This window comes from Aptenodytes forsteri, unplaced genomic scaffold (genome assembly GCF_000699145.1).
Source record: "Aptenodytes forsteri isolate BGI_AS27 unplaced genomic scaffold, ASM69914v1 Scaffold584, whole genome shotgun sequence".
Classification (NCBI taxonomy): domain Eukaryota; kingdom Metazoa; phylum Chordata; class Aves; order Sphenisciformes; family Spheniscidae; genus Aptenodytes; species Aptenodytes forsteri.
This window is the reverse complement of record NW_008796062.1, coordinates 119,205-131,238: the sequence shown is the minus strand read 5'-3', so window position 1 is coordinate 131,238 and position 12,034 is coordinate 119,205. Positions and strand designations below refer to the sequence as shown.

General features: G+C 37.3%; 1 protein-coding gene across 1 annotated transcript in view; it reads right to left on the bottom strand.

Annotated features, from left to right (window-relative positions):
• Window positions 1-2,803: 2,803 nt before the first annotated feature.
• The window catches only part of PRKCE (protein kinase C epsilon), a gene marked incomplete at its 5' end in the record, with an annotated part of 116,909 nt that continues 107,678 nt past the window's right edge, over window positions 2,804-12,034 (bottom strand). Inside the window, one exon of the mRNA XM_009286332.2 lies at window positions 2,804-3,783. Coding sequence (XP_009284607.1) covers window positions 3,637-3,783 — 147 coding nt within the window. The remainder of the gene's footprint in view (window positions 3,784-12,034) is intronic.

The following is a 12,034-nucleotide window of genomic DNA, read 5'->3' as shown; positions in this document are numbered from 1 at the left end:
CATTGACAGGTTAAGTTAAATCATTTAATAAGCTCTATGACCCTAATTAATTAAACTTATGCATACTATTAATCCCTCTAATCAATCCAGTTAAAGACTAAAGCAGTCTCACGTGTTTGTACACAAAGTGCCCTGCTGAAGTGAGTTTTAACAATGCAGCTAAGCAGAACGCTGGGATCAGTCAGAACTCGGTGACCATTATGTAGCTGGTAAGCAGAAAAGGTCTGTAAACTCACCTGCTTGGTGTTTTTGAGGTAAATGTTATATTGCCCAAGATAAATAGTGTTCACGCACTGTTACCTGTGTTTGTCTTTGAGTGTTTAGTGCTTCACAGATGAGGCTCTTGTTAGCAAATCCTTCCTTTGCAAAACGTCCACTCCTAAAAGACAAGCTCACGGTATTTTGTACAACATGTAACAGGAAAAATATTCATCCTTCATCTTTGTTTCTTCCTCATTAGGAAATACTCAGGAAAACTTTGGGGAAAAAAATAAGATTTAACATCATTGTATTTATTAGGTTCCGAAACAATACACATTCACATCCTTTTGAATACAGTACATTTGGCACAGTAATAATGTTTACGATGAAATAACACTAATGAATGGCAAGAGATTCAAATTACATCCATAGGAAAAAAAATTCTGTACAAATAAATCCTCACAATAAAAAAAACCCCTACCCCCCCAACTGAATACATTTTATAGGTAGCCAGAACTATTCTGCATATAATTTAAGAAGAGGTAATTTGTAAGCCTTTTTTGGAGAGAATTATTTTTCACCCTATGGAGAAAAATGTGTTTCCATTTTTTTATAAAGTCTATCTGGGAGGAAAAACAAGAAACAATGGATTTTTTATAATTATTATTATTATTAATAATCTTTTTGGCATTTTGCACTCATTTTACAAAGAAGGAACAGGAAAGATTTTACAGAACAGGCAGAAATGTAACAGAATGTCCATTTTTAAGAATTATCTTTAAAAAATGTTCAAGGTAACAGACAAACCTTCTGACGTAAACCCAATGCAGAGGATCTAACTATTTATATTGAAGAAATATCTGCCCATTAAAAAGTTTTTATCTCCTTGACTTTTCTCTTAGCATCCTACCAAACATTGCAGGTGCTGAGGCCTCTTGAAATACAAACGTTTGCGAATTATCTTCATGTTAGAAACAGGAATACAGACTACATAGCTTGCTTACAAAAGCTTTATGGGATGCTTTTATTCTTTCAAAATAAATGCTCAGAGTTTTGTGTAAAGGCCTCTTGTTGTACAAACAGTAGTGCACTCCCCGATAACTTGTCTTCCTAGCCAGTCTACTCACCTATGGAAAAGAACGCTTTAGCATTGTGATCAGTTCTTGCCTGGATGTCAAAAGCTAACCGTGATGAGAAATAAACAGAGCCAGTGGCGAGACACAAATTGATGGGCAGTTCTACAATATATTTCTAAAAGAGAAAGAAATTTAAACATTGAGATGATGCAATCATTAAGATGTTTCTGTGCTGGTACTCAGCTCCAGAAGCTAGTCTTTTCCCAGTACAAAAGATTACTGAAGATAAATTAAATTAAACTAAAGGCTTGATCCATTATTACACCTGTAGGCCAGACAACACATTAATTGATATATCATAATATTTAATATTTTGAAATCATCATAAGAATATATATAATAATTACACCTGAGTTTTAAAAACAAAACAAAATGGAACTGAATGTTGGCATCAGTAACAGGCTATGAGCAGCCAGACGCAAAACTGACACAAACTAACTCATCTGCTTGAGACCGAGATTCTCTCTTAAAGCCAATGATTCACACTTTGTCCACCACGATTTGTAACATTCCTTTCTCTTTCCGAGCTCTATCATGTCATAATAGAGTTGAAGAGAACTATACAAGAGATTTAGTATAGCTTAATATATGTCTACATCTTTTATAACAAAAACCTCATCTCTCTGACAGTAACTTGAACCAATACACATACAAGAGTATTGCACATGGACATTATTATAATTATTCTTTCATAGACTAACATTTTAATAGTATGCCTGAACATGCAGCAGTTGATACCTCTATATTCAATGAATTCCACAGGCCTTGCAGCAAACACTATATACAAAATCTCACCTGTACAAAAGGCAATACAGGCCACAGGCCTTGCAGCAAACACTATATACAAAATCTCACCTGGGCAAAAAAGCTTCTTTAGTGCCACTTTGCCAATCACAAGTATATATATTTTGTGCAGCTGGGAAATCCATGTGCAACAATTAAAATGGATTCCAATGACCGCTCACTCAGTCCAGTAAAATATATAATAAAATGACCTCAGCGATACATGTACACAAAAAAACCCCCCAAAACAAAACCCAAACCAAACCACAGGGTACTCCTGGAAATATAAGTACATAACACTGTTAGCGTATCTACAGGAGGTAACTTCACATTAGTAATATTGTCCACATGAGTTACCATTTCAATTAATACACAAAAAAATTCCATTTACAACTTTCAGTAATGTCAGTTTGTGAATGTTTGATCTTCAGGTTTTTAAACGCCTCCACATAATGCAGGTGTAGCCTTATTTTGTGTCTTCAAAAAGCAGATTTCTCTTTAGATTTTAAACATAAAAAACAACAAACACAGTAGTATTATGGTTTTGTAAAAGTGTGCAAAAGTAACACACTGCTGAGAAAATAAATATAAATAAGAAATTATTTATCAACTTAGCTACAATGGAAATGGCAAATTTATAATGTTTATAATTAATTTTTTATGTAAAATTAACTGTAAACATTTTCAAGCTTGCCATTATATTAATGGTTCATTTAAATGGATATTAAATTTGGTAACATGGATAGTACACCCAATTGCCTGAAAAACAGCAAAATGCCTATATATAGCTGTGTTGAAGTACTATAGGCTTTTTATTCTTTAGCCCTTTAATAACTATCCATATAGTATCTATCTCCTGCTTTAAATAAAATTTCAGTTATCTTTGTGACTCTTCTTATTCCTAAGAGTTTTCCATAAATTGTACGAGGAACTTCACTGAAAGCCTTAATTGATGTGCTTCTTTTTCTGGACAGCTTTATTTCAAGTCTGTACCTCACCACAATAAATTCGTAATTGAGGATTACACCTCCACAAAGGCAACATATTACTTATTTGCTTACCAAAGGGCAACATATTACTTATTTGTTCCACATCTGAGTGCAGATCTCACTATAACCACCAGTGCAGTTCTCACCTTCTTAGCTTAAATATATATGACGATTACAGAATGTGATCTGCTAAATCGCTTTTAATAGCACGCCTTCATTTTCCATGGAAAAGATGCAATTTTGTCCTCTGGGGAGATCTTAGGAATAAAAGAAAAGTTGCAAATATACGGCAGTGTGTTACATCTACAATTTCTGATACAAAATTATTTTGCATTGCTTTGTGAGACAGAAATTAAGAGTGCTTTCAGGTCAGAAGATTAAAGGAAAAAAACAATAAATATATACTTTAATTGGGGATATGGGCTCAGGGTAAGAAAAGCAGTTCTTGATCTACTGAGTCTCAGTAATTTGACAATCTCTTCAGAATCACTTCTTGCAGCATCATTCATCTGTCAGCCTAATGTTGTCTATGGCAGTAGTTCTTCTCCAAAATAAGAGAACCCTTTAAATTCTTCTTGATTGATTTGTTTTATAATTGTCTCATCCACTAGCGTTAATACTGGTTCCTCTCGTGTAAAGTCTTGATCAAAGTTATTTACATCCCTTTTGGTTTTCTGAGAAGAAAAATACAAATAAGGTGAATGGTAAAACAGCCCCCCGAAAGGCTGAATTTTCTGGAATGATTGAAATAAAAGAGGAGCTACTTCACACAAAGAATAACAGACGTATGAGAGAAGCTACAGGAGCAAGTATTATAAATGAGTTCAGGAGAGGCCACAGAAGCAGTACTATAAATGAGTTCCCAGAGACTCACGGGTCTCTGACAGGCGAAGGAATAGCAGTATGATGATAAAGCAGGAAGCTGAGATTAGGACTAGTTTAAAAAAGGCTTTGGCATAGTAGGTGGTACAGCTGTTTCCTCTTAGATTTGAACATAATGATATCTCATTTCAGTGGCACAGAGCGAACTGATTTAATTCATTTCCCCACAATATAGCCTACTGTTTCAACTGTAAGTTAACTATTTCTTTATATCTGGCTACACTCAGCTTTAAAATCCGATGTAGATCTCACAACAGCTCTCAGTCCAAAATCCTTGAGCTCCACATTGGCAACTCAGATTTCCTAGTGCAGCCAAATGTCATTCGGAGCACCCCGGCAAACTGTGAAAATCTGGCTCCAGAGAAATCCACCTCCGAACTCTTCTTCATTTCAATGGCATCAGGATTTCCCCACTGAAGTCTAAAGCACCTCGCTCTTTCAGCGAGGTTGGGCCAACAAAGTGCAACTGTACATGTTGTGGTTGGGATAAGGCATATTAACTAGAGACAGCCTTGGGGCGGCCGACTTGTTGTCCTCAGGGCACTCACGACAGTGACCATCTGGGTCCACCTACATGTAAAAAACCTTAAGGCTACAGGGGAAAACATTCCCCATTGTCATTCCCTCGAGACCTGCACTGTTCATGTTTTCCATGTTAGCAGCGTATTTCAGGCATGTACAGGTTCACGGAATTGCAACAAGCATTTTCCTTTACACTGTCTCTTTTCTCTTTGTTTCATGAAATCTAATAGTTACCTGAGTGATACTTAATGGAGGCACACTGACACATTGAAAACTAGCTTTGTGTCCATCCTGCACGTGTCTGAGATGAAGATTATACCAGAAACAGAACAGCTATTTGACTTGCAAAGTAAAATGATAAAATCATAAAGTGATACATCATAAAGTACATTAATGTATTCCAAATGGGATATATGCCTTCCTTCAATGTAGGTAAATTTTCCTATAAAATATATATATAAATGTATTTTGTTCATCAGATCTACTGAGGCACTAAAACCAAATAGTTTTCTTTCTCACAACTGTAAAATGGTCATAGCAACCTTCACCTACATTGTTTGCAAGAACTTTATAGATACAGGGGAAAAAAAGGTCTATATAAATGCCAGAGACTGTCACTTGTAAACCAAGTACTTTCTAAGTGCAGGCAACCAAAAATCCACATCCTCTACCTACAAAACTCCATTAAAAGCAAAGGAATATGGACTTAACAAGCATATATATATTTATGCACTTATATTGTTTACATTTGTAATATTTACTTCGTACATAAAGACTGGACATAAAGTGTATGTGACCTATATACTCTGAACTGCATAAAGCGTGAGGGACATGGCTTTGGGCTTTTATGTTTTTTCCTAGTCATTTGGGCAAATACTGCAAAATAAGAATGAAATTCCGTATGAATTTTTAAATGTATTACATTGCAACTTCGTCTACATTCTTCTTGTTCCCCATGTTGTACCGTAGTGTTTTCACACACACACACAATGAATTTGCTACAGGAGTAGTCACTAAAGCAGGAGGTAAGTGAACATTTGTAGAAAGTAGAATTCAAATTCAGAACTGTAGTTATGTGCAAGGGAAACGTGACTACACTCACACTTTAACCACTAGCTATCCAGGGCAAATAAGGTCTGGACTAGCTGAGAACAAATACAATATATATTATTTTCAGGTTTTCATACTGAACATGTAAGTGTTATTTCATTGCTGAAGCTAAAAGAATAAGATGACAAATTCCTCAAAGCCTATCAGGGGCATTTAATTCCCAGTAGCTACTTTTTCCAGAAAACCATTACTAAGATTTGTGAAGGTGTTAGGTGAAAAAGAGTGCATATGAGTACATCTGAAAAACTGTCCCAACACTGGTGTACCTAAATCCTATTGATTAAAAATAATTGTACTTCCAGTAGAACTTCAAATCCCAAACACTTCCGAAACGACAACCAAAGGTATTTGCTTAGATTTAAAAGCCTAGCGTGTCTTAAAATATGCCTTCAAGACCAAAGAAGGAAATAGAAGTTTTTACTTTCTCAGATTTATAAACAATTCCATGTCTTTTTGGCAGCATAGATGTAAATCACCCGATTTATTAACAGGACAAGTATGGAGCAATCTAAGATTGCAAGGATACGCTAGCGAGCCTCTAACTAACCAACTGATGAAGTGAGATTAAATAAATCACAGGGAACAAAAGTGAGTGGATTAAGCCATACAAGACAAAAGGTAGAGTTCATAACAAGTGCTTCTTTTCAACAGAAAGATTTATTTGAGAAACCCTCCTTAGCAACTTAGGCACTTTCTTCCTGAAGCGATGACTATTTTGCAAGGCCCCATCTGCTAAGACGAAACAGGTCTGGCCACATTTCTGCCACTATTGCTATTTTAATGTACTTGCACTGTGAATACTCTATAGGCCAACAGCATGAACCAATATATAGTTGTAGCATGAGGGCTCAGGATGAACGTATGAAGGGCTGTGGCTGTCTCCTAGCAGAGAAGCTGAGAAAAGAAAGGTAAGGAGAGTATATGAAGGAAACAGAGTGCAGCTATTATCCACCTTTGAACATTAAAAAAATCATGAAGAAAAATGGAAAAATCTTTAGATTAGCTGCAAATGCATCATTAAAAATGCAGTAATTAAATGGGTGGCATTCTGTTTATTTAGCCTGCAGCTTCTGAGACTTTGGGATACATTATTTTTAACTTTTCAAACTTTTTTCCAGGTAAGACTTCTCAACTTCAGATGACTGAAGAAACTAGGGTTATTAGGAAAAAAAGAACCCCCAAAACCACAGCTGTCCACCCAAACACACAGAAATTCGACTAGGTTTCAGATGCTATTTTTTTTCCGCTCTAGACTACCCAAACACCTTGTGTTCAGCATGCATCAATGCTACACGAGAGCAGGGGCACAGCGGCTACCCAAGAGCTTCCAACAATAGGTGCCAAATTCCACACTACACTGAAACTGCTCTACTGCAGGCAGCATGTGGGCAGTCCGTCTCCGTCTGACAAAGAGCAGCAGCAGTGCCACAGCACTTTTAGTGACTAAAAATGACATGACTCCAATTCTAAACCTCATCTGAAAGATGGCTTCTCCACCAGCACGGTATCTCTGATAGTGAGAAGGAATAGTGACTCACTACCTCTTGCGCAGAAAACGTGCCGGCTAGATGATCTTTCATTTTTTCCAGCAGTGTGAATGCTTCATAGGTCTCCCATCTGAGCACTCACCTAGTGTGACCTGCTTATCCTGGGAGACATGGTGGACCTGCTTCATGTGGGTGATATGATCTGATTAAATGTAACACTTATGCTACAGAAATAGAACCCCTTGAATTAATAAATATTAACATGACCTACTACCCATCAAGGATGACAATTTTTAAGTCAAAGTCGTGTTTTATGCTTTTCAAAGATTACTGCTTCTGTTTGAAGAGCTAAAGACATTGGAAATTTTAAAAGACTATCTCTTCATAAAACACCATTTAATCAGCTTTCCTAGTTGGCCTGTACAACTTCAGACAAAGGAATATTGTCTTATGAGTCAAAATACTTTTTTTCTTAAATCTCTTCACATAATTACTAAAATATTAAAAGAACTTCATATGCTATTAATAAGCACACATTAAACAGTGGTTTTCTGAACTGGGTTTATTTTCACTACCATTTCCATGAAAAATTAATTTTCCATGTGCAGTCACAGACTCAAGCTTAAAAAAACCTCCAAAACATGCTTAATAAGCTTTCCAGTGACAAGAACTACCAAACTTGTCTGTTAATGATTACTAAATGACACTATATGAATTGCAACAGTGAAAAAAAGAAATCTAAGTTGATGTCCTTATCACTGAAAATACATTAAGAAAGTTAGAACTTGCCATTCCTTCCATTAATCACATGAACCAAATGTGAGTGACAGGAGCCTTTGGTATTGAAAAGCCACAGAAATCTTTTCAAGAAGGCACCTACAGAGGGTGTTCCAAACCAGGGAACTCAGCAAAGCTTGGGCACCTCATCAGCTGTGTCATGAGGCCAAGATGCTCAGTGGACTCTCTTCCGCCTAACAAGGATTAAATTAATTCTCCAGCTTGGAGGCATTAAGAGGCATCTGTCTCTAATCCATTATTTATTTTCATTTAACCTGAAAGAGTTTTGGTGATTTTCTGCAAGTCCTTTGCAAGCTTAATGGCTCCACTAAATTGGGCTGGAACTGCCCAGCGGGTTCAAAGCCTACTTAAAGGAGGTGAAAGAAAGATGGAGGTGGTGGCTAGAAAACAATGCGGCCACAAAAGCCTAGGTTTTCTATTTTAGTCTGATTTTCCTACAAATTCACAATATGCTGTTTAAATATAACTGTAGGAATCCTCTTTAAATCAATTAATAGATTTCTGTTTAGACTAGTAGAAGGAGGAGCTAATCGAGAACAGACAGCCAATACAAGTGAGGCCAGAAATGATCATTAGAACAGTGAACCAATATGTTGGAAGAAAAAATTATTGTGTTATGATATTTTTCATTAAGTGGACCTTTTGACACAAAATACATACAAAGCTCATCCATGATTTTCACAGTCTGAGATACCGTCAGCACGGAAATGCAGATGCAGATTGGCCTTTCTATATCACTGAATGAAACATCTTTAACTTTACTCCACTGCAATTTTCTGTCAATAGCAGTGCCTGATGCTTCTTCACATATTTTCAAGCCCACAGTGAAATCCTGGAGTCTGACATTCGTTTGGGGAGCTTCACCAGAGAAGCCTCCCAGTGCAGTGCCCGGCTGTATTGGCAGCACATCAAACATGCGAACATGCGACAGGCACATTAAATCTGGGCAGGGAGCTGCTGCAGCTTTCGGTGTGCAGCTACAGGGGCACGGGACAGCAGTGCAGCAGGAACGGGACATGCAGCAAGAGTCGCACCTTCTCATATGTATTACATGGTATCATTTAATTTTATCCAGAATTTTGCTTCAGTAAGAAATAAAAGATTCCCGCATTTGACACAGTATCATCAAGAAGAAATTCTTAGATCAGGATGATCAGAGTTTGAATATTTTGTATTTACCTCGTCACTGATAAGATTTTCAGATTATTTTGTTCAAGAGAAATGGAAACTCAAGACATCAAACAAACTGGTTTGAAACACGAGGTTATGTGGCTAACCTCACGTATCACTGTCTTCTCGTTCACCTCTCTTTATTATGATAACAAAAACCGCAGCACAGGCAGAAATCACTTTGCACCAATGATTGGATCTCTTGTCACAAAGGTGTAGTAGTTTCTAAAAAGTTGAGACCAACTGTAATAAGTGCTCACTTTCACACATAACTCATTCTATATATACAGAAATTTAGTAGGAATACTGTGAAAGAAATGTGCTGAGAAGCAGAACGCTTCAGGCCTGTCTTTCTGTTTATCCTGGTGATGCCTTTTTACAGTATTTGCATGCCCTGAGAATCTGTATCAGTAATAGAAGCATTTCCTAGAATGTGTTATTTCAGAAGATATGAAATATGCTATCTTATTTCAGAATTTATTAATAACTTCACAAGTTATTAAATTTTTTCAGCACGTTAATTGCTCTATCACATATGGAAGAGTTACAACAGATCAGACATGAGCTGCAGTATATTCAACTGAAGGTTATGATGATAAAAAGGGTTTTGAATCCAAGTAGTTCTTACAAGTATACCAACATTCATTATTTCCAAGTGGAGGGTGAGATTTTGTGCTCCTAGATTATGCTTTCATTAGATGTAAAGGACACCAAATTAAGAGAAAGAAGTGGGAAAAAAAACACTCAAAGATTTTAATAGATAGCGAAACAGTATTTGAAAAGCATGCCAACCTATGCAGTCCACAATTTAATCTGTTATGGAAGTACACAAATATTTAATAAACACCAAGCTAATTCACAGAACTATGAATTTTGAAAGGGATCATTTGTGATCCAGTAAACTGAAACCACCTTTATACTGAAACAGTATGTATCTTTCCTGGGAACATGAAATGGGTCAAGTAGGAAGGAGGAATAACCTAAACAATTAGGGGGTACAAACATATAATGACTACGTGGCCAGGATTCCAGCCTTTAGTATTTCACTTTTGCACAGCCTTTCTCCTATCCTACACCCCAAAACTACCACAACAAAACAAACAGAAAGGCAAACAAAACCAAAGCTCTGCAGGTTCACTGACAACCGCCCCGTGTTCCCAGTCTGGGCAATGAACCTCACCCAGAAGAAGTTGCTGCAAAACCGTTGTCCCCTATGGCCACACCTGGGTATGGTTTTAGCATAAACGAGTACACAGCACTAAAGCTATATATACCAAACCTGCTTTGTTCATAGTCTGATTGCTAAAGCACAACAGTTATCTCTGTGTAAAACATCGATGGAGATAGATTTCACAGGAGCTGCAGGGGAGGTCAGCACTACAGCTTCCCACCTGTGGTTAGTCCTTTAGCCTCAAGATCCATCTTGTCCACCTTATCAGGGCTTGCTTCCATTAGGACTTAATCATGACATAACCACTGCACATAAGCTATGCTATGGCAGAATACATGCATTTTTTAGAGTGAAAAAAATTGCAGGGGAAGAGTGCCAACTTCTGAATTTCTACACTATATTTTTCCCTTATGGTAGGTTTCTTTGAGGGTTTAACTACATGGGAAACAATTTTATATTTCTTCGTGGGGTGGGGAGGAAATATGAGAAGAGAAAGTAATGGAACAATCATATACAAATACCCTTCCTCTGCACAATGCAATTCCTATTGCAAATTTTATGATCCACTCTGCAGCGTAGATTTTATATGTGCGCCTCTCTAATTCACATTATATTGGCAAGCCTCCACTGATATCCTCAACTGCTCTAAGGTCATGATCACCAATGTCACCTCCCCTCTTACATCCTGGCACACATCCAAGATTAGGCCATTTTCAGTTGAGTTCTCCTGAAATTGCATTTTAACCGTTTTTGTTACAGCAGTTATAGTAATCAGGGCTGGTGCATCTGCAACATGCTAAACCACCTGCTGGTGAGTCCTCAAATACATGCGTAGAAGCCTTTTTGTCTTCCTGATAACTGGCACTTTAGCACAAAGGACTGGCTATACCCAGAAAATGGAGCTGACTTGCAAAGAAGAGAAAAAAGTGATGCAGGAGAGCTGGTAAGTCTAGGGCACACGTCCCTAGAATTCCAGTGGCTTCCAGCAGACATCACATAAATCACTGAAAAATTACCTAAATACAGATAGTCTAGCAGTGCACTGAGATATTTGACCAGATTTATTCTGTAAAAGATCAATAGATTTACTTTGCTTTCCATTCTTTAATCAATCACAAAGACAAGGAATAAATTAAGGAAAATCTGATGCTAGTGAATAGGTGAACGATGTAATGAAGTATTTCAAGACTCATACCTCTGCTGTGTATCCTGAATAAATACTGACCGACTGACTTTCCAATGTTTTATTCTGCCTACAGTCACCTATCCCACTTAATTACAGAAAAGTAACACATTATGAAAGCCTCTCTGAATATGTTATGGAATTATAAATATATAGCAGTATCTTCTGATTCTGAGCCCCTCCTCTATCAAGGAGGCATGGACATGTGCCTTGCGACACTAGACGCAAAGAAACACCACAGCATAAAAGGTAATAGCAAGCATGTATAGTAGGAGCATCATTCCAAGACTCAGCTACACACTAGAACGGTTTGCACTACAGGCCATAGAGCAGGAATGCTACAGAGTTTTTGTCACGACTGCCTTCTTCAAAACATTTTGGGAAACTCATGCTCTTTGATGATGATCTCTAGCTCATTAAGAATAAAGCTTTTAGTTTGACATGGTGTCCTGGTTTCGGCTGGGATAGAGTTAATTTTCTTCCTAGTAGCTGGTACAGTGCTGTGGTTTGGATTTAGGGTGAGAACAATGTTGATAACACACCACTGTTTTAGTTGTTGCTAAGCAGTGCTTACACTAGTCAAGGACTTCTCAGCTTCCCAT